Source organism: Tasmannia lanceolata, unplaced genomic scaffold (assembly GCF_043159265.1).
Source record: "Tasmannia lanceolata isolate RefF3 unplaced genomic scaffold, GAP_Taslan_0.1 ptg000002l, whole genome shotgun sequence".
Classification (NCBI taxonomy): domain Eukaryota; kingdom Viridiplantae; phylum Streptophyta; class Magnoliopsida; order Canellales; family Winteraceae; genus Tasmannia; species Tasmannia lanceolata.
This window is the reverse complement of record NW_027518679.1, coordinates 24,917,357-24,941,693: the sequence shown is the minus strand read 5'-3', so window position 1 is coordinate 24,941,693 and position 24,337 is coordinate 24,917,357. Positions and strand designations below refer to the sequence as shown.

Here is a 24,337-nt window from a genome sequence, read left to right as displayed (position 1 = left end):
TTCCTCTGCAATATGCAACGATAATGGCATTGTTAGACCTAGAAGACCTAAATTCCTCTGCAATACACAAATCTCGGTCGTTCAACATAAAGCAACTTATAGAAACCTCAAAATCAAATAAACGAGAGTGTGATTGAAAAATAAACGATAAAAGACTTTGTTAGACCTAGAAAATCTAAATTCCTCTGCAATATGCAACGATAATGGCATTGTTAGACCTAGAAGACCTAAATTCCTCTGCAATACACAAATCTCAGTCGTTCAACATAAAGCAACTTATAGAAAGCTCAAAATCAAATAAACGAGAGTGTGATTGGAAAATAAACGATAAAAGACTTTGTTAGACCTAGAAAATCTAAATTCTTCTGCAATATGCAACGATAATGGCATTGTTAGACCTAGAAGACCTAAATTCCTCTACAATACACAAATCTCAGTCGTTCAACATAAAGCAACTTATAGAAACCTCAAAATCAAATAAACGAGAGTGTGATTGAAAAATAAACGATAAAAGACTTTGTTAGACCTAGAAAATCTAAATTCCTCTGCAATATGCAACGATAATGGCATTGTTAGACCTAGAAGACCTAAATTCATCTGCAATACACAAATCTCAGTCGTTCAACATAAAGCAACTTATAGAAAGCTCAAAATCAAATAAACGAGAGTGTGATTGGAAAATAAACGATAAAAGACTTTGTTAGACCTAGAAAATCTAAATTCCTCTGCAATATGCAACGATAATGGCATTGTTAGACCTAGAAGACCTAAATTCCTCTGCAATACACAAATCTTAGTCGTTCAACATAAAGCAACTTATAGAAACCTCAAAATCAAATAAACGAGAGTGTGATTGAAAAATAAACGATAAAAGACTTTGTTAGACCTAGAAAATCTAAATTCCTCTGCAATATGCAACGATAATGGCATTGTTAGACCTAGAAGACCTAAATTCCTCTGCAATACACAAATCTCAGTCGTTCAACATAAAGCAACTTATAGAAAGCCCAAAATCAAATAAACGAGAGTGTGATTGGAAAATAAACGGTAAAAGACTTTGTTAGACCTAGAAAATCTAAATTCTTCTGCAATATGCAACGATAATGGCATTGTTAGACCTAGAAGACCTAAATTCCTCTACAATACACAAATCTTAGTTGTTCAACATAAAGCAACTTATAGAAACCTCAAAATCAAATAAACGAGAGTGTGATTGAAAAATAAACGATAAAAGACTTTGTTAGACCTAGAAAATCTAAATTCCTCTGCAATATGCAACGATAATGGCATTGTTAGACCTAGAAGACCTAAATTCCTCTGCAATACACAAACCTCAGTCGTTCAACATAAAGCAACTTATAGAAAGCTCAAAATCAAATAAACGAGAGTGTGATTTAAAAATAAACGATAAAAGACTTTGTTAGACCTAGAAAATCTAAATTCCTCTGCAATATGCAACGATAATGGCATTGTTAGACCTAGAAGACCTAAATTCCTCTGCAATACACAAATCTCAGTCGTTCAACATAAAGCAACTTATAGAAACCTCAAAATCAAATAAACGAGAGTGTGATTGAAAAATAAACGATAAAAGACTTTGTTAGACCTAGAAAATCTAAATTCCTCTGCAATATGCATATGCAATGATAATGGCATTTTTAGACCTAGAAAACCTAAATTCCTCTGCAATATGCAAATCTCAATCGTTCAACATAAAGCAACTTATAGAAACCTCAAAATCAAATGAAAGATAAGGTGATTGAAAATGAAACAATATAAGACTTTGTTAGACCTAGAAAATCGAAATTCCTCCCCAATATGCAATGATAATGGCATTTTTAGACCTATAAGATCTAAATTACTCTGCAATATGCAACGACAATGGCATTTTTAGACCTATGAGATCTAAATTAGTCTGCAATATGCAAATCTCAGTCGTTCAACATAAAGCAATTTATAGAAACCTCAAAATCAAATGAAAGAGCGCGTGATTGAAAAGGAAACGATAAAAAGACTTTGTTAGACCTAGAAAATCTAAATTCATCTGCAATATGCAACGATAATGTCATTTTTAAACCTAGAAAACCTAAATTCCTCTGCAATATGCAAATCTCAGTCGTTCAACATAAAGCAACTTATAGAAAACCTCAAAATCAAATAAAACAGAGAGTGATTGAAAAAAGAAAAAATAAATGGCATTGTTAGACCTAGAAGGTTTTAAATGAAAGGGGAAATGGAGAGGAGATTGATTAGGGTAAAAAAAACCTGTAGAGGAGGGAACTGAGTGGAAGGAGCGGCTTGTTCTAGAAGCTTCGTGGATGAATGGAGAAGGTCAGTCCAGCTACCCATGCCTGGTTCAGACGCCATTAACAACTCTCAAAAGCTCTGAGAGAGTGTGTATTTGGAACCCTAATTTAAATGGAGGGAAAGAGAAAGCTCTGAGACTGAGAGAGAGAGAGAGAGAGAGAGAGAGAGTATTCGGAACCCTAATTCAAATGGAGGGAAAGCGCGAGGGAGATGAAATGATATCGGCACTCATACCTATATTATGAGGTTTTTTTGGGGGGGAAGTGATATTTTCCCCCCTCTGACGGAAAAAATCCCCCCCATTAACGTTATCCGTTAAGTTAAACGGAAAGAAAACCGTTTTAGGGGTGAATTTATCCTCAAGCAGGGGGGGTTTTATCCTTTTAAGGGGGGGAATATCATGATATCATTTCCCTGTTTTTTTGGGCGATGATATTTTCACCCCCTCTATTACGCATTCGCCCCTTTTAACGTGATTTGACGTCAAAAAGCGTTAATGGTGTGCACTGTTCACGTTAACAGGGATGCGAATCCGTACTGCAGAGGGGGTGAAAATATCATCTCCCTTTGTTTTATGGTGTAAGCCCGTATAGTTTTGTATTTTTCAAAAAGTACTGTATGGTTTACCCCATAGGATGATCCAAATCGTCCATTTTTTGGGGCCACCACATGAGTGGGTTTTGCCTAGACCGGGCAAACGGGTGGGTCGGGCCGGGTCAACCCGCGGGTGATGCGGGTGCAGGTCCACGGGTCGGATGAGGAAATGACCCGCATTTTTGCGAGTCAGAATTTAGGTGACCCGAGCGGCCCGCGGGTGGGCCGGGTCAACCCGCGGGTCACCCGCAAATATGCCGCCAAATATGGGGATTGTAATAATTCTCCTGATTTGACCGCATCTGTTTTTCTGGTAATTGTCATAACTTTCTATATTTTATTGGTATTTTTTCATAATTTTACAACTTTATAACCATTTCTAGGTAATTTTTCATTTAAAACTTTATAACTTTAACTATTTTACGTTTTTGTGTAATGATTACTTTTTTTTGTTTGCTCCAACATTTGCCATGTGCGCAACCTTGTGTGAAAATGTGAGACAATAAACCCATTTTTCTTCCTCACAAACTCATTATGTTTCTTCTTCTCTCTCATCCCTTCTCATGAGAGGAGGAGAAGGAAGAAAATGAGAGGAAGAGAAAAAAGAGGAGGAAGAGTAAGGAACCATAAGCCGGTCCCCATGTTACTATCTAAAATATTTTACAAAATCTCTAATTAAATTTACTTAGAAAATAGCCATGCAAAAACAAAAGTGGCTAATTCTCTCCCCACTACTAAATGAACTAATATTCCACAAAAATAAAAGGTTTTCATGGCTGCCAAACGTGCTCTTTAAGAGATAAAAATATTTGGATTTATTCAAGGGACGCGATAAATTCGCCACCCTTTCATTGATGATTATTGATACAGAGCATGACTAAACCAATTGATTTCATAACTGAAAAAGGTTAAGAGTGAAGTAATTGAGGAACTAAAGGGCACTGTCCAATGGACTACCATGAATGATAATAAATAAACTAAATGTTATAATTCTACTGCTAATATTGTCTCTTAAAACAACTAATTGTAAATCCTACGATTCGCTTTGCTCGCTCCCAAATTCCCATTAAACACAACCTCCTATTGTTCGTGTTAGGGAAATTAATCAGGTAGAACTCTCCCTCTAAAAGCTAGCTTTTAGGAGTGAGTTATACCCGGTCAAATTCACTAACAAATGGTATCAGAACTCAAGGCGTGGTAACCACTATTTGCATCCGAGGGCGGGAATGTCCCTCGGGGAAGATCTCATAAATCCCGTTCTAGGATCTCATGGTTCCCACGTTGCCGCCGCGTGGAGGGGAGAGATTGTCCATGTTGCTCCACGTGGAGGGGGGATTGTTGGGGTTCCACGCAAAAGCAAATAGTCCCACATCGAATGAGTAAATGGGATGTGGATGGGTTATAGGGGAATGGGTAGGGCTGCAACTCGGGTCGGGCAGGTCGGGTTTTGGAGAACCCAACCCTACCCAAGAATTATCTCGGGTTGGGTCGGGTCGGGTTTTTTTTCGGAAAACCCACGATTCCCAAACCCGGCCCTACCCATGATAAATCTCGGGTCAGTTCGGGTCGGGTCGGGTTTTTTCACGTTGACGCAAATTTTTAAGGAAAATTCTTGTTTGGCAAGGCAACTCAACTCATAAAAGCAGAAATTACACTCACATTACACTTGAATCAAACAATGATGTAATTACACTCACATCACACTTGAATCAAACAATGCTGTAATCAAACAATGTTGTAATTATAATCAAACAATGTTGTAATTATAATCAAACAATGCTGAATCAAACACTTGAATCAACTCAACTCATAGAAGCAGAAATTACACTCACATACAGTAACAGTGGGTGCGTGGGTTTTCACTTTTAACTTTGGGATAATTACATTTACACCCCCTCTAGTTTCTGACACATCCACTTCCACCCCTATAGTTTAAAACGTGACAAATACACCCCCTGTAGTTTCAATTTGTTTAAGGTTTGCCCCCTCAGCTGAAGGTTCGTCCATAGATTGAAGGGTTAGGATGATCCGATGAAGCTGATTTTTTGGGCACACCATATCTATGTCAGGACCCATCAAATGAACGCTTTGGATCATCCAAATAATGTGGGCCCCTACCCGAATCCAAACACTACCAAAAAATCATCCAAATAATGTGGGCCCACATTGTTTGGATGATCCAAAGCGTTCATTTGATGGGCCCTGACATAGTTAGGGTGTGCCCAAAAAATCAGCTCCATCGGATCATCCTAACCCTTCAATCTATGGACGAACCTTCAGCTGAGGGGGCCTACCTTAAACAAATTGAAACTACAAGGGTGTATTTGTCAAGTTTTAAACTATAGGGGTGGAAGTGGATGTGTCAGAAACTAGAGGGGGTGTAAATGTAATTATCCCTTTAACTTTTAACTAACAATAGAAAAAAATGTACATACTATAACTTATGTAACTCGGGTCGGGTCGGGTCGGGCCCCTTCAAACCCGGCTCGACCCGAGATTCATGCGGGCTTTTGAATGCTGAACCCATCTCGACCCGAAACCCATGAAACCTGAACCCGACCCAGGCTATTTTCGGGTCGGGTCGATGCGGGTCGGGTTTTACCCGGCTCGAGTTGCAGCCCTAGGAATGGGCACCCGCCCTCTAAAAGCTAGATTTTAGGGGTGAGTTCTACCCGGTTAAATTCCCTAATAGTTCACCACCTGTAAATATATAAATAAGAATGAGCCTAAGCCCAATAAAATAGTCAATTTCTAAATAATAATAAATATAATGCAAAACAACATGGTATTTATTTGAAACACAAGTGTGACAACCCAAGAGGGGGATGAATTGGTCAATTAAAAAATTTGCCTTAAATTAAGTGTAATGTTAAAAACCAATTTTAGCAATTAACAATTTTAGATTCAATTATAATCTTGAAGTCTCGCTGAGGACAATGAAGTTTAATTTCTCTAAAAGAAGGGCTAATATCCATCCTTAGAGTTTATGAGCATTTAATCAAGGATCTAAGCCAGGAGATCAATAGATGTATAGATCTTCGAAGGAAAATCAAGCGAATAACAAAATAATATCAAGCTCCTTCAAAAGTGAACAGATTTCAGGTTTGTAAGGTCAAAATCAACAAGCTCTGACTAGAACAACTGAAAATAGATTAGATCTAAGGCTTTTGAGGCTTCAGTTAGGGTTTGAAAGGTTGAGGATTAGGTTTTTTAGTAGGTTTTGATGGTAGCTGAGCAGAAAAATGAAGCAATTAGAGAAAGTAATTAAGAACGATCGGAGTTCTGGCAGGAGCACAATCGGAATCTTGCCGGAAAAGGAAGGATTTGATCAGAGAAGAGGAATTTTTGCCGGAGGAAAGAAAAATGACAAATATTAGGGTTTGAGCGATCAGTTTCTCTCCCTCTCTCTGTTTATGATTTTCTCTCAAAAAAAAATGAGAAAGAGCCCCCCTTAAAAAAACTCACTGATGGTGTTTATATAGGTAAATGATAAATTCATCCCCCCTTTGTTCTTGGGACAACCCCCTCTACAATTGATGCACCACCTTTCCCTTTAATAAGCCACTCTCTATTACAAATGATACATTTAGACCCTTTCTCTTTTCTTGAACAACCTTGCTTAGGATAAACCACCCTCCATTTCCATGGACAGCCCCCCTCTCACACTTTATGACATACCCTCACTTGAATGGGGTAGTCCAAGTAGGAAAATAAGATGAATATTTTAACTCTTATTGCTAATGTACATGAAATTGGTAATGACACACCCCTTAAAGATAATTAACCCCCTTTTTATAGGAAATGATATACTTGTACCCCCTCTTCCCTACTGAACACCCCCACCTAGTTGCATTGTAACTACTCTTTTCTCTATACAGGTGTAGACACCCAATTTTGTCAAGGATGTGTTAGTGATAGGTGACGCGAGGAAGAACCTTATGACGAGTTTTGGAGCACCAGTCGTGTTTCTCTCAATCTCTCTTTAGGGTACCTAACGATGTTTTCAACCACCGAAAGCCTGTTTTAACACAACACCTGCCCTTTTTCGGCAAACCAAAAGCCTGTCTACACAGCACCCGTCTTTTACAGCATAAACCGGTAAGTCTGTCTGCACACAGCACTTCCAATCGGTAGGTTAACCTAGGGTTCGAAACTCTCTTTTTAGCACCCAAAAGGACACCCTCTCTCTCGAAAGCGCTCGATTTCTAGCTCATTGGAAAGTCCTGAACATAAGGAATCCAATGAACCTGACCGAGTGCAAATCAGAGTCCAATCGAAAGAGATATGGACGATCGAACGTATCGATAAGAGACAAAAAGCACCTCCACCATAAGCCTGTTTAAACATAGCAAATGCCCTTTTTAGCGAACCCAAAGCCTGTCTACACAGTGCCCGATATTTACAGCATAAACCGGTAAGCCCGTCTGCACATGGCATTCCCAATCGGTACGTTAAATTTGGGTCTGAAACTCTCTTTTGGCACTCAAACGACACCCTGTCTCTCGGAAGCACTCGATATCTGGTTCATTGGAAAGCCTTGAACACAAGGAATCCAACGGACCTGATCACGTACGAATCGGAGTCCAATCGGAAGAGATATGGACGACCGAAAGTACCGATAAGAGACGAAAACACTACAAAATAAAACAGAGAACAGACAAACCATAGCGGGAACCGGGGACGATATCATCCACCTTTATGGGGATAATGTCATCCCAGAATTCATCCCGGACGAATTCCAATTTGTCCCAGACGAATTCTGGTTCGAACCAGATATTTTTTACCCCTCGGTTTAAAAAAACACTTATCCCTCCTCTCTCTCTCTCTCTCTCTCTGTCTCTCCCCTCAGGTGTATACACCTTCTTTTGATGTATTTCTCCCCTTTTCAAGCCCCAAACTCCCGCAGAAAATCAGACAGAAACCCTAGTTAGCTTGCTTTAGAAGAGAGAAAGTAGAGAACCAGATATTATGTATGCACTATACTACACACTATGCTCGTTTGCTAAGCAAACCTCAACGGATTTCAACGAAATTTTGAAGGTACCTACCTGGGATCCTAACCTACCCTAGGGAGAAATTTGGGGCCCTAATTCTCTTATTTGAAAGAAATTTATTCATACGTACTTGCTTAGGGTTTGGTCAAAATGGGGTGTCTACATTGGGTTACATTCATGTAGAAGTTTTCTTGACGCAATGCAGACAAGTCTCTTCCTGAGCATGAATATGCTCATATCTATAATATAACTTTTTGAGTTCGCAAGTTGCTTGCCCCTTAGAGTTGGACACTTGATGGTCCTGAATTTTCATTTTGAAAGAGATATATAATGTGATTCAATATGAATGTGAGAGCTCCCCCTGACTATGTGCATATTATCTAACTATGACCGTTCAAAGCACATAGAAGCTTTGATTTGAATTTTGACACCTTTAACCATTCAAATTTGCTCCATCCAAAAGAAGATTTTTATTGGGAAATAGATGGATGATTATCAGACAGAGGATATGAAATTGAAGTGATGACAGTCTAATAAACACATGGACACATGAATAAGAAAATGAACTGAAAGATCATATCCATTGAAAAGAAAGAGTCATGTATACATAGATATGACAATATGATGCTACATATACAAGACTAAAGATGGAAGACACAGTCCCTCTTCACATCTTTTCAGAATATCAGAGTTACATAGATGGGTGTGAGAGTCTAATGCTTCTAATCACCACTACATCAGCTGGAACACCATGAACTCTGAGATGAAAACCTAAAACTAAACAAACATAAAGCTCCTCAGGACAATATCCTAATACATCCATACATATGCCGAACATGACATATCCATCCACATCTACATACAAATAAAAGCCCCTCCTGGGCATGAACATCCATCAATAGAGAAGCCCACACTGGGCAACATCCAAAACTAATCATAAAACCCATACTGGGCATGATCAACATCTATGAAGACAAAGAGGAATAAACATAGTCAAAAGCCCATACAAGGCAAGAAGAAGCTGAATAGAAACTGGATGTCCTAAAAGAAACAAATGAACCATCTTTGGTATATCAATCAGTAGTACGATTGCTATCAAAATGATACTGGTACATCCATCACATCTGAGGAGGACCCTGGTCATGAGGTGGAGTCATGGTGTAGTATCTGATCCCTTGACTCCTCGAAATGGCCCGTAGCAGCTCTGCATGCTCCTCTACTCAGGCTCTCCCCTGGGCAGCAAGGAGATCCATCATCCAAGTGTGATCAAAAGCTCTTTGACTCTTGGCCGTCACAAAGCTAGTAGAGATATTGTCGAGACCTGCCCTCAACAACCCCATGTCTCTAACAAGTTGCTCATAGGATCATGTAGTGGGTGCCTGGCGCTGCTTAGCCTGTGCCCTTTCCTGGCCACTTCTTCTGCTTCTTTCACGGCCTCATCTATCTCATCACCACCAACTGCACTGGGACCACCTCCACTACTCCATGCTCCTGGAGTAGGGATTCTCATCTGAGTTATGGTATTGTGGTTAAGTATGGCATCAGGCTTCTTAGCAAATGCATCTGACAGATCCATCTTTTTAGTCCTCAAAAGTTTAGAGATGAGCATCCCATAAGGTAGACCCCCTTGTCCTCTCTTGACAGCCTCATCCATGTATCCTAGAATGATAAATCCTAGGTTTAACTTAATCTTACGCATGATACAATGAATCAAGAGGGCTTCAAAAGGCTTGACGGCATCAAAGTTTCCTGCTCGTGGGGTGATGTTATAAGCCACAACCTTATGAACTACCCTGGCCGTAGGATTCATTGTGTTGGCATTGATGTTTAGTTTGTCACTTGGAGGGGGGACGGTTCCTAGTGTTTCATACACTTTTTCCCTTGTAAAGTGATTTTCAATTTCATCTTTTCCCCAAAAGAAAATCCTCCTACCATCATTTGGGACATCAATCCAATTACAGAAATCTTTCAAGTTTAGCCCAAATTTCCCTTGAATATAAGTGTTCATTACTACTCCCCCATGAGCAACATCGAGATTTGCATAGAAATATCTAACTAATTCAGGATATATCATGGAACTATACTCAAGAAATATGATCCAACCTTGAAATCCGAATAGCGAGGAGAGATCGTATTTTTGGAAGTCTTTGAAAACAACCTTTCTTCCTGAGATGATGGCTTGATCCCTGAAGGCCTTGTAACGATCCTTTGCTCGCTTGTTAAAGAAGTGTTCGGTGGGGAACACCTCCTCTTCCAATTCAGTTCTAGCCCGTTCTTCCTTCTGTGCAAGGGTTTTCCTTGAGGATGCCATTTTAGGTTTAGGGTTTCTAAGGAGGATAAAGAGAACAAGAAGAAATTGGGAGTTTTAGTGTATGATGATGGAGAATGGATAGATGAGATGAAAAACAAGAGAAATCAAAAGATTTATGGGAGAAATGGAGAGAAATGTGAAGAAGAAGAGCTATGTGACAATTTAATGGAGAAAGCAAGAAACGGAAGATGGAAGACGAGAAATCAAAGAAGGAAAATGGATGGAACTTACTTAAACACCCTAATTTTGAAGGATTATGGTCGAAAATGGCAAAGGGAGTGAAGAACGTACAAAACCCTAGGAGATAGATGACTCACAGAAGATAGAAAATGATCGGCGGAAGGTTTTTAAAAAGCATTTTTCGACACCCGCAGTCGACTAGGGTCTCGCGGTCGCCTGCCACGACCCTTCTGTCCCTTTTTATTTTTTGGCCTTACGACCATCCGCGGTCGCCCGCCATGGGTTCGGTCGACCGCCACTCCCCTGTTTTCAATGTCTTGATATTTTTCAGGGAAATTTTTGGTCAATCTTTTTTTCTCCTATTTTTTCCTTTTTCATGGGATTATAATGGACTTGTAAACTTGTTTCATGGGCCATGTGAGGATATCTAAAAATTTATTTTTATTTCTCTTCCATTTTAGCTCATGTGATTGCAGTTGTGACGTAAATTTTCATTGAGTTCTATGTGGATGTTCCCTATTAGGTTTTGCTAGAAGAAGTATGTGACGCATGTTGATCTATGTCTAACAAAGAATTGAAATGTTAATTTCTCTACTTGTGGATGCTAAGTGCATAATGATGTAATTTTGCACTTAGATGGATTTTTCAAAAAGTATAACATTATAGCACAAAAAATAGTCTAGAGGGGTGTTTTCTTATTTTCTTCATAGACTATTAATAGTATGTGATGTGATCATTTAAGCTTAGTGAGCATGGATACATTCTATCTAACCATATATATCCATATGTATCCAAGTTCAAATGAAAAGATATACACCATTGAAGATCATGTTATCTAGATACATACATTAATGCAATGACTATATCTAGACGAAAAGCATATGATATAACAATTTAGCACAACCCCTTAACATATTCAATAAATAGTTTGTTGAGTGGGGGACTTTGGAACCCAAATTACTTTGGTTCCAATCAAGTTTGTTCTTGGGAGTGTGTCTTTTCTTATCCAAACAAACTTGCTTGATTTCACAAATCTAAGTCTACACCTAGATTTGTGATGCCCTAATCTACCACTTTATGTGCAAGAATAAGAATTAGTAGATGACATGCAAAGTGAACTACAAGAATGTGAATGGGAACATACATGTTTATCCTTTTCTTCTTGTAGTCTTTGATTCTTTAATGAGAGTTCTTCATTTACTAATTTAATTGATTTTAAGACAATCTATTTGATGAGATGAATTAGTTTTTAATTGTTCTTCATTTTCACACATAAATTTATATTTTTCTAATAATTCCATAGTTGTGTTTTCCAAAATTTTGTTTTCTTTTCCAAAGGAATTGCATTTTTTAATTAAGTTATCATTTTTATTTATCAAGATTTTACTAAGTTGACTTAAATTTTCATTTATTTTCAAGCTTTCATTAACTTCCATTTTTAAGTTTTCAATTTGATTCTCCAAATCAAAACTTGAATGTTTGAAAGCATTTTTATTTGCAAAAGATTTTTGTGAAGTGTCTTTTTGTCCAGGGACAACATTTTTATCATTTGATGAAAATAGACAAATAATTTCTCATAAATATTTTCAAGAGTGATCCAAATATCTTTTGCATTTATGCATGTGGGGATTTTTCTCAAAAATACTTGGGGTTTGTGGTACCCGATCCCGCGAGAGGGGTGTGGGCGCGAGCCGCCGCGCTCTCTCTCTTGGTCTCTCGTAACCACGCGATTGGCGTGTGCATTTAATTATTGATTTGAATTCGTCTTTCATGTGAACTTGGGATCACTAAGGCAATCCGAATTCCACACGAAAGAGACTGACAGAGTCGCCACCTAGATGTGGGATCTAGGACCCATAATTAACCAGAAATCTAGACTCGCTACCTGGTTACGAGAATGGAAGGTATGGGGAGTTATCCACCACATGCACCATTCCTGCCCGATAATCGGTCTTCGATTCCAAAAGCTAACTCTTTTAAATTTATTTTAAATGGCTCATTCAACTCTATGTTTATGTGCGAACTAAGTGACATGCATCCTAGAATTCTAATTTCAATGGAAAGTCCTAAGTGATTTGATTAAGCATTTACAAGAATATTAATATACAAAACACCACAATTTGTTTGTGGTGCCGACTCGCGGGTGGTATGCCATCAGACATCCAAGCTGCCTACGTACCCAAGCCTCACTGGGATCAGAGTCGACGTAGTTCGGTGCACCTAAGCTAAGTTACATATGCCTAACTCAACTAAGACACCGACCTAGACGGGATTGACTGTTTCAACAGTTTTAAGAGAAGTTATTTAATTCAAGTTGAGGATTTTATTATCTTAGGATTTCATCGAAGATGCTATATGATTCTTATCTAAATGCAAGTTGTCCCTTAGACTAATGCAGGTTAGCCTACATCCTAGTTTACTAGGCTTGTCCTATGGAAAAGATCGGGTGACTAGTGTAACTAAACCTATGGCACGGTTGCTATACATAGCAAACGTCCGTGATGAGGCTGGACTCCTGACTCTAGGACTCCCTAAAACCTAAGACTCCCTAAAACTTAGGACACGACACGACACGACACCAGTGTTCCTAAATTGGGCTCTAAGGGTTCCTAAAGGAATTTTGAATCCACCGGCTCTTGGGAATCTCGAATTCTTTTGGGTTTGTGGAAACTTTTAGAGTTTTCTTGAAGCTTTTATTATCTGAAGGTATTTAGTGTGTTTGGTAGCTTTTAAAGTTGTTTATTTAGAAGGTTTTAGTTTCATTTGAAATTTTTAGTGGTCTTTTGGTTAATGGCTTTTAACGGATTTTTATCAGTGGATTTTAAATGGGTGAATTTTAGTTTTGTTAATTTTAGGTTGGATGTACTTTAGATTAATGTCTTTCGATTTTGGTTTGGAAAATGACGTTAACACAACCAAGTTTTGACAATTGCACAAATTCGACAAACCATTGACCATTAAAAGATCTGACAAATGCAGCCCACTAAAACTGTCGTAACTCTTTAACCGCTTGGCCAAATTCAACGTACAAACATGCGTTGGAAAGATCTTTTATAGGGCTACAACTTTGTAGTTCTCCATTGTTTGTAAATCTGTGATTTAGAGGTTCGAATTTGTGTTGCAAACAAAAGGACAGCAACATTAAACTGGAAATGCCTAAAGGTGTGCCGCAACCATTTTGGACTTAACTTTTTAACCGCTCGCTGTCTGATCTAGCACGAATACTCGTTGGAAACGGCACGAAAATATCTACGACTTTGTAGTTAACCATTTCCCACGATTCTGTTGTTTAGAGGTCGAAAAATCTGTTTAAAGTCTAACAGCTAGCACTATGACGGGAATGATATTGGCACCCCCATGTTTTCTTTTGATAGTTCTTATTTTTTTAGTGATTAAAAGACGGTGAATATGAAAAATGGCTTGAATGGGCCTGAGATTAGATTCAAATGGGATGTTTGAAAAAGGGGTTGTTTTTATCTACTTGGCAAGGTGGGGTATGGATATTGGGTTCTTGAGATTGAGTGGGGGCTGTTGTTATCAAATTGGAGTGGGGGCTGTTGTTATCAATTGAAAGATGGAGGTTTTGTAAGCCAAATTAAATGGGTTTTGATAATTCATGTAAAATTCAAGTTTTCTTTCTTGTAAATGTTCAAAATTTTTAATGAATTGTTTTCCCAAAAGAAATCTAAATTCCCTAACAAGCCAATGATTTCAACATCCCATTGCAAATAGGTTCTAATGACCCTAACACATTAATCATATTTAGCATAAGTGAGAACATGACCAAGGCCAAACTAGTACAAAATTAAACATGACATCAACCAAAATATACGCAAAACAACACTCAATCCTACAAATATAGAAAAGAAAATAAAATTCCAAAAGACATACCTTTTTGTAGACGATATTCCATGCAAACTTATGGAGAAGAGGGATTTGGTCTAGAGAGAGGGCTTGAATTTTCTAAGAGAGGGGTTCTCTCCTCTTTTCTTTTTTTTCCTTCTTTTCTTTGGTGAGATGAGAGGGTATTTATAGGAGAATGGGATAGGAGGTTAGGTGAGGTTAGGTGAGGTTAGGTAAGGTTAGGTGAGGTTAGGTGATGTTAGGTGAGGTTAGGTGAGGTTAGGTGAGGTTTGGATGGTTATGATGGGAGGAGAGGTTAGGTGAGGTTAGGTGAGGTTTGAATGGTTAGGATGAGAGGAGAGGTTAGGTGGTTTTGGATGGTTAGACCCAGGTCATGATCTGCCATTGATCTAACGATTTACGGAAATCGGGTCTCGGAATGGAATCAGGGTCCGGGCTATGAAGTGACCCTAGCTTATTTTGTCCCGATTGATGATCCGTAAAGTCAGATCAAGATATTAATGACCTAAAACATATAAATCAATGATAGAGGGGGTTCTCACATGGATTTAACACACTAATTTATTTGTTGATTAAAACAAAACAAAATGGGGTGTCTACAGATGCCCCTCTTTGGTCGAGATGACGTAGTCATTGAATACCAAAGTTAAAAATGACAGAACCATTTTGCGTAGTTTTAATCGACAAAGGACTCTCTAGACACAACGCACCTTAACATAATGCAAAACCTTAGATGAAACCCTAGAACTTGAATAATAATAAAAACTCGATGCGGCGCCGTTCACAAACGGGCAATTAGAGAATGAGATATCATTTTCGAATGGATTCTGAAGGGAAAGGACAAAGATCGCTCTCAAACAGTTTTTAGAAGGAGATGAGACGCCGCTCACGAGCGGGTTCAACGAGGATAAGAAGCATTCCCAAATGGACTTGGATAATGAGGCACCGTTCACAAACGGCCTCAAGGAGGATAGAAAACCATTCACAAATGGACTCGAGAAAAGAGGCACCGTTCACAAACGGGCTCAAGGAGAAGACAAGACCATTCACAAATGGACTCGAGAAATGAGGCACCGTTCACAAACGGGCTCAAGGAGGACGATACCATTCACAAATGGATTCGAGAAAAGAGGCACCATTCACAAACGGGCTCAAGGATAAGACAAGACCATTCACAAATGGACTCGAGAAATGAGGCACCATTCACAAACAGGCTCAAGGAGAAGACGAGACCATTCACAAATGGACTCGAGAAATGAGGCACCGTTCACAAACGGGCTCAAGGAGAAGACGAGACCATTCACAAATGGATTCGAGAAATGAGGCACCGTTCACAAACGGGCTCAAGGAGAAGACAAGACCATTCACAAATGGATTCGAGAAATGAGGCACCGTTCACAAACGGGCTCAAGGAGAAGACAAGACCATTCACAAATGGACTCGAGAAATGAGGCACCGTTCACAAACGGGCTCAAAGAGGACACGAGACCATTCACAAATGGACTCAGAAAATGAGGCACCGTTCACAAACGGGCTCAAGGAGAAGATGAGACCATTCACAAATGGACTCAGAGAATGAGACACCTGTTCACAAACGGGTTCGAAGAGAAGACGAGACCATTCACAAATGGACTCGAGAAATGAGGCACCGTTCACAAACGGGCTCGAAGAATTTAGGGATTTTTTTATGAACTTGAATTTGACGTAGGAATGGATTTTTATTTTTATTTTTTAATTAAGGATTTGGATTTGATAAATTTTTTTATTTTTGGAAAATGAGGTACCGTCCGCAAACGGGCTCAAGGAGAAGATGAGACCATTCACAAATGGCCTCGAGAAAAGAGGCACCGTTCACAAACGGGCTCAAAGAGGACATGAGACCATTCACAAATGGACTCAGAGAATGAGAAACATGTTCACAAACGGGTTCAAGGAGAAGACGAGACCATCCCCAAATGGCCTCGAGAAAAGAGGCACCGTTCACAAACGGGCTCAAAGAGGGCATGAGATTTTTCATGAACTTGAATTTGACGTAAGATTGGATTTGTTTGAATCGGGGGTTGGTTTTGATGAATTTTTTATTTTTGGGAAATGAGGTACCGTCCGCAAACGGGCTCAAGGAGAAGACGAGACCATTCACAAACGGCCTCGAGAAATGAGGCACCTTTCACAGAAGGGCTCAAAGAGGACATGAGATTTTTCATGAACTTGAATTTGACGTAAGATTGGATTTGTTTGAATCGGGGATTGGATTTGATGAATTTTTATTTTTGGAAAATGAGGTACCGTCCGCAAACGGGCTCAAGGAGAAGACGAGACCATTCACAAATGGGCTCGAGAAATGAGGCACCGTTCACAAACGGGCTCGACGACACAAGATAGCTTTGATTGATGAATTCAACAATGAAAAATTTAGAGATTTTTATGAATTTGAATTTGACGTAGGATTGGATTTTTTGAATTGGGGATTGGATTTGATGAATTTTTGATTTTTTGAGAAATGAGGCACCGTCCACAAACGGGCTCAAGGAGGACATGAGACCATTCATAAATGAACTCAGAAAATGAGGCACCGTTCACAAATGGGCTCAAGGAGAAGACGAAACCATTCACAAATGGACTCGAGAGATGAGGCACCGTTCACAAACGGGCTCAAGGAGAAGACGAGGCCATTTGCAAATGGGCTCGAGAAAAGAGGTACCGTTCACAAACGGGCTCGAAGAATTTAGAGATTTTCCATGAACTTGAATTTGACGTAAGATTGGATTTGATGAATTTTTTATTTTTTTGAACTCAATGAAATCGGGGATATTATGGATCGTGCCCGACAAAGATGTTGGAAACTAGGACTTTGACGAATGATGAAACGGCAAACCTTTGGAACGAAGAACCATTACTAGCAAGAATGGATTAGGAACATTTTTATGAAACTTCAACAAGATTTTTCTCAAAGAGACTGCTGGTCTTGTCTTCTGGGGATTTTGATAACTGAAACCTTGAACAAGACATTTGAGATTGGTAATTTAGAACAACGACTCTCATGGAAAAGCGGGATCTGCTTCTTGACAGGTGTTTAGATAAACATTTCTTGACCAGGATAACTAACCGGAAGGGAATTATGAATTTGAATGGTTCATCTTTCTGAGAAATTGGCTCAACCACCATTGCATCTGAGGTTCTTCCAAGCTTAAGGTGCCTTCCTGGGGTATGATCTTTTTACGGAAGCTGGGCTTTCTGATGTTTCTACTTCTGAATTTTTCTGAGCTGATCTTCTTTGAAATGAAGTTGTTTGACTAAATTCTCGAGCTCTTTCAGGTATAATTGCAGGGAGCTGCCTAGGCCTGGCCTCCTTCACCAAGACAGTTACATCATTTGGACATAGGAACGACAATTGACTCTTTCTAAAGAGAAAACTTAGATGAAAGGCACTACTCAAAGGATTGAGCAGCCCTGAAGGAGTGAACTTAGAATAATAAAGATTGACTGACTATACTGACAAACATAGTGATGCTTCTGACTTAGTTAATGTTTTGTTTGGTAAGTCTATCCTTTCAAGGAATAGTTTTTCAATTGGTAAACACCGGACTTCTTCCTCGAAACAGTAATGCCTCAAGAATTTAATTACGACCCCTAAGATTGCTTAGCTTCAATGCCCCCAGTTTTGAGGATATCACTTGAATTTGCTTGAACTTCAGTTGATCTTCAGTCTTGATACCGGCTGTTGCCTTCTTATACTGATTCTCTTACCGTGACCAAGTCACCTCTTCAGGGTTTTTAACTTGGCGGACCGCGTTAGCCTTAACTTTTGCCTGAACCACCTTTCTAGGTTTTCGATCCAGCAGGCTATCCCCTTAGCTTTTGCCTAAGCCGCCCTTTCGGGTTTTCAACTTAGCAGGGGAATGATCTTAAATTTTGCCTAGACCGCCCTTTCAGGTTTTCAGTCTAGCAGATCTTCAAACTCCGTTATTTTTCTTATTCATCATCATTTCATTTTTTTATTGTATCTCAGGACCTAGCTCATTAGTTCTGAACACCAGAAGGACTTTTATAGGTAGGATAGGGCTTTTCAAAGAATGGCTTAAGGCTCAACAAAGATTTCGACCGAACCTGTGAACAGGTCGCCTACATATCCCAAGGTAGGAATCAGGTCGTGTGTAGTTCAGGGCGAATGCCCCTAGTTTGAAGATAAATTGTTTGATTTTTTTTCCTTTTTTCTTTTCTTTCTGGAACAATTAACTTCTCTTCTTTTGGAACTTGTCCCTCTCTTTTTTTTTTGAAAGGATTGAATTTCTTTTCCTTTTTGAATCGACCGAACTCGGTTCAACCGAGTTGCCTACGTACCCCAGTATAGGGATCAGGTCTCGCGTAGTTCGGGGGAATGCCCCAAGTTTGATGGGTTTTCAAGAAAATTTGATTTAGGCTCGAAGGGTTTGCAAATCGGTATTCTTTTGACATTGGGTTTTGATTTTGGGATTTAATCGGCCAAAGGAGGCCTTTCGATGTTCAGATTGGGAATCGATCTAGGTTACTAGAGTCCCTCTGGTACTGATTATATTTTTTTTCTCTTTTGTTTTTTTTTTTTTTTTTCGCGGAGTTTGACGGCATTTCCAGGTAAGAGATAATGGATCTTCTTCTTTCAAGATTCTAATACGTGCTTTTGACTTTCATAGAGCGAAACTTGTTCTTTGACATCCTCCATCTATGGATTCGTACTCTCGATATCTGATGATCACTTTTCATTGTTTGCTTTTGAACTTTTCATCTTGAATTTGTTGGCTTCATGTTATGAATTTGAGAACCAAGGTCATTGATTGGAAATATGAAAGTTATTTCCACTCTATGCCCCTTGCATAGCATATGATATTCACTTCATTCTTTCTTGAACCTTCTATCTATGTCTTGCCCCTGGTATCGGTTGTAGCTTTTCTAGACAATCTTCTTATTCTTGAAATAATTTTATCAATTCTTCACACTCTTTAGAGGGTAATGTATTTTCAATCGGCATTCACTGAATCAAAGTTTCAGTGCCAGTGTTTATCATTTCAATTTCATCTTTGAAAGGTTGGGATTGGCGCTCCTCCTCTCGTTCAAGTAATTGCTGTGACTCAAGTGGAGTTTCGTCAATTTTGTCCTCATTTGAAGAGGGAGTCTTATTTTAAGATCAGAAGCACACTTAAGAACAGACACAAGTGAACTTTTTGGAACTGACCGAAATTTTATTTAAAGAAAAGCTATTACATCAGACGACCTATCCTGAACATGCTCAGGATTCACAACTCTAAATAAGAAAGGGAAACAGAAGATAACTTGCCTGGACTAGGCATTGACCTTTAACTGTAAGACCGGACTCAACAATTATACTGACCATGATGACTGACTCAACATAAAATAGTAAGTGACTAAAACTTTAACTGCTGCAACTGTTTGGCGTTGAAGGCTCGGCGAAGGCTGGTTCGTTCTGAACATCATCATGGCTGATACTTTCAATTTTGGACAATGATGACTGATTCGCATAGGGAAATGCCCCTAGCTCAAGGATTCTGAGAGTGAACTCTGAAGGACTTAGCAAAATAATCTTGAAAAAGGTAGCCCCTAGAGGAGGAACATACCAGGGGTACAAGCAAGATTGGATTATCTGGACCAGGCATGATCAGATCATGAGAACGCATAATCGAAAGATTGTGAGATTCTGCATCTGCCAGTTAGGGGATGGCATGAAGATACGATTGAATTGTATGATAGAAGAATCAAAGACGCACGATCAAGAGATTAGATGAGATAGCATAAGATTGCTTTCAACGGATAGATCATGAATGACTAATCCTATGAGATCTTTGGAAATGATGGGATTTATATCCTAACCCCAAAGGGAAAGTTTTTAATCTTCACACATTTTAACAGTGTTACCTGAAGGCATCAACCCTAATCCTAATCTATCGGAGTGGAGAGAGGATCTCGACTCATGACTTTGTTTGTGTACCTAGGACCGATCGTAGCCATTGGAAGATGGTCTACGGCCTAATCTAGACACAAATAGGTAGGATATCCTAAACTAGGCTCACACACGTGATGCACATGTGTTCGTATACTACATGCATGTGTGGGTTAATCTAGGGGTAAGGCCAAGAGTTCCCTTAGCGCGAATCCCTGTTCGATATACTGTACCAGTGTCCGGCGTATCAGTACGTGAACAAGAGATCCGTTTACGTACCATAAAGGTACTAGGCTAAGGGTGGAATGTTTCTCTAGCACAGAGGCACCAGGTGATGAAATCCCAGTCAACCATGCTAGATAACACTCCGGGTTCCTAAAATAGGACGTGTGTGCACGTGAGATGCAAGGGTTTAGATGCAAGTGATGTAAGTGTGTGCAATATGTTTGCGCAATCTATGATGCCTTCAGGTTTTGTTAGATTAAGTTCAAGTAAAATGTGATGAGAAAATAAAACAAGACAAACTAATCTGACAAGTATACAAGAGATAGAGTTTTCATGAGCCAGTTAAAATAGATTCAAATAAGTTATCCTTTGGAATTGTGATGAAGTTAGGTGATCCCCAGCAGAGTCGCCAGACTGTGGTACCCGATCCCGCGAGAGGGGTGTGGGCGCGAGCCGCCGCGCTCTCTCTCTTGGTCTCTCGTAACCACGCGATTGGCGTGTGCATTTAATTATTGATTTGAATTCGTCTTTCATGTGAACTTGGGATCACTAAGGCAATCCGAATTCCACACGAAAGAGACTGACAGAGTCGCCACCTAGATGTGGGATCTAGGACCCATAATTAACCAGAAATCTAGACTCGCTACCTGGTTACGAGAATGGAAGGTATGGGGAGTTATCCACCACATGCACCATTCCTGCCCGATAATCGGTCTTCGATTCCAAAAGCTAACTCTTTTAAATTTATTTTAAATGGCTCATTCAACTCTATGTTTATGTGCGAACTAAGTGACATGCATCCTAGAATTCTAATTTCAATGGAAAGTCCTAAGTGATTTGATTAAGCATTTACAAGAATATTAATATACAAAACACCACAATTTGTTTGTGGTGCCGACTCGCGGGTGGTATGCCATCAGACATCCAAGCTGCCTACGTACCCAAGCCTCACTGGGATCAGAGTCGACGTAGTTCGGTGCACCTAAGCTAAGTTACATATGCCTAACTCAACTAAGACACCGACCTAGACGGGATTGACTGTTTCAACAGTTTTAAGAGAAGTTATTTAATTCAAGTTGAGGATTTTATTATCTTAGGATTTCATCGAAGATGCTATATGATTCTTATCTAAATGCAAGTTGTCCCTTAGACTAATGCAGGTTAGCCTACATCCTAGTTTACTAGGCTTGTCCTATGGAAAAGATCGGGTGACTAGTGTAACTAAACCTATGGCACGGTTGCTATACATAGCAAACGTCCGTGATGAGGCTGGACTCCTGACTCTAGGACTCCCTAAAACCTAAGACTCCCTAAAACTTAGGACACGACACGACACGACACCAGTGTTCCTAAATTGGGCTCTAAGGGTTCCTAAAGGAATTTTGAATCCACCGGCTCTTGGGAATCTCGAATTCTTTTGGGTTTGTGGAAACTTTTAGAGTTTTCTTGAAGCTTTTATTATCTGAAGGTATTTAGTGTGTTTGGTAGCTTTTAAAGTTGTTTATTTAGAAGGTTTTAGTTTCATTTGAAATTTTTAGTGGTCTTTTGGTTAATGGCTTTTAACGGATTTTTATCAGTGGATTTTAAATGGGTGAATTTTAGTTTTGTTAATTTTAGGTTGGATGTACTTTAGATTAATGTCTTTCGATTTTGGTTTGGAAAATGACGTTAACACAACCAAGTTTTGACAATTGCACAAATTCGACAAACCATTGACCATTAAAAGATCTGACAAATGCAGCCCACTAAAACTGTCGTAACTCTTTAACCGCTTGGCCAAATTCAACGTACAAACATGCGTTGGAAAGATCTTTTATAGGGCTACAACTTTGTAGTTCTCCATTGTTTGTAAATCTGTGATTTAGAGGTTCGAATTTGTGTTGCAAACAAAAGGACAGCAACATTAAACTGGAAATGCCTAAAGGTGTGCCGCAACCATTTTGGACTTAACTTTTTAACCGCTCGCTGTCTGATCTAGCACGAATACTCGTTGGAAACGGCACGAAAATATCTACGACTTTGTAGTTAACCATTTCCCACGATTCTGTTGTTTAGAGGTCGAAAAATCTGTTTAAAGTCTAACAGCTAGCACTATGACGGGAATGATATTGGCACCCCCATGTTTTCTTTTGATAGTTCTTATTTTTTTAGTGATTAAAAGACGGTGAATATGAAAAATGGCTTGAATGGGCCTGAGATTAGATTCAAATGGGATGTTTGAAAAAGGGGTTGTTTTTATCTACTTGGCAAGGTGGGGTATGGATATTGGGTTCTTGAGATTGAGTGGGGGCTGTTGTTATCAAATTGGAGTGGGGGCTGTTGTTATCAATTGAAAGATGGAGGTTTTGTAAGCCAAATTAAATGGGTTTTGATAATTCATGTAAAATTCAAGTTTTCTTTCTTGTAAATGTTCAAAATTTTTAATGAATTGTTTTCCCAAAAGAAATCTAAATTCCCTAACAAGCCAATGATTTCAACATCCCATTGCAAATAGGTTCTAATGACCCTAACACATTAATCATATTTAGCATAAGTGAGAACATGACCAAGGCCAAACTAGTACAAAATTAAACATGACATCAACCAAAATATACGCAAAACAACACTCAATCCTACAAATATAGAAAAGAAAATAAAATTCCAAAAGACATACCTTTTTGTAGACGATATTCCATGCAAACTTATGGAGAAGAGGGATTTGGTCTAGAGAGAGGGCTTGAATTTTCTAAGAGAGGGGTTCTCTCCTCTTTTCTTTTTTTTCCTTCTTTTCTTTGGTGAGATGAGAGGGTATTTATAGGAGAATGGGATAGGAGGTTAGGTGAGGTTAGGTGAGGTTAGGTAAGGTTAGGTGAGGTTAGGTGATGTTAGGTGAGGTTAGGTGAGGTTAGGTGAGGTTTGGATGGTTATGATGGGAGGAGAGGTTAGGTGAGGTTAGGTGAGGTTTGAATGGTTAGGATGAGAGGAGAGGTTAGGTGGTTTTGGATGGTTAGACCCAGGTCATGATCTGCCATTGATCTAACGATTTACGGAAATCGGGTCTCGGAATGGAATCAGGGTCCGGGCTATGAAGTGACCCTAGCTTATTTTGTCCCGATTGATGATCCGTAAAGTCAGATCAAGATATTAATGACCTAAAACATATAAATCAATGATAGAGGGGGTTCTCACATGGATTTAACACACTAATTTATTTGTTGATTAAAACAAAACAAAATGGGGTGTCTACAGGGTTAAACCACAACATAGTATAATCATAGCTTTTGAATTCAAGGAAAATAATTTTGTATCAAGTTTGGTACATTTCTTTGGTTGTGAATACCCTTTCTTAAGGATATCTAAAATGTCATAATCTAAGGACTTGAAATAGGCTAACATTTGCACTTTCCAAGCTCTATAATTCGTTCCATCAAAGAATGGAAGAATTAGAGCGGATCGGCCTTCCTCAAAGTCCATTACATTGCCATGGATCTTTTCTCTTGTAGATTTTAAATTTAAAAACCTTTTTAAGAGCCTATGCTCTCATACCAAATGAAATACAAGTGTGACAACCCAAGAGGGGGGGGTGAATTGGTCAATTAAAAAATTTGCCTTAAATTAAGTGTAATATTAGTAATTTATAATTTTAGATTCAATTATAATTTTCAAATTAACACAAGTCAACGATTTACAAATTTAAGCTAATCACATTTAACCCTTGTTCAATTTAAACATATACACAAGTAGGGTTCGAGATTACCAATCACCACAAGGAGGTAAGGAAAAAGAGGAATGAGACCACACAAAGATTTATAGTGGTTCGGTCACAAACGGACCTACTCCACTACCCTAGTACTGGGTCTTTCCTTGGGATTTTCCTTCACTAAGTTGGACATCTTCAAATGCCGAGTCCCAAGCTTTACAAGAGCACCGCCTCCAAGGGGACAAACCCTT

The 24,337-nt window shown here is 39.1% G+C and overlaps 1 protein-coding gene and 1 long non-coding RNA gene across 2 annotated transcripts in view; both read right to left on the bottom strand.

Moving 5' to 3' along the window:
• The window catches only part of LOC143892726 (nuclear pore complex protein NUP93A-like), a 62,696-nt gene extending 60,206 nt beyond the window's left edge, over nt 1-2,490 (bottom strand). The window contains exon 1 of the mRNA XM_077397612.1: nt 2,266-2,490. Coding sequence (XP_077253727.1) covers nt 2,266-2,367 — 102 coding nt within the window. The 5' untranslated portion in view covers nt 2,368-2,490. The remainder of the gene's footprint in view (nt 1-2,265) is intronic.
• A 16,955-nt stretch (nt 2,491-19,445) lies between these two features.
• LOC143892695 (uncharacterized) lies at nt 19,446-23,174 on the bottom strand. The gene is made up of 2 exons (XR_013255595.1): nt 23,061-23,174; nt 19,446-19,885 (listed from the first exon to the last, which is right to left on the bottom strand). It is a non-coding gene; the product is annotated as an uncharacterized LOC143892695 (long non-coding RNA).
• Between the last annotated feature and the right edge of the window lie 1,163 nt (nt 23,175-24,337).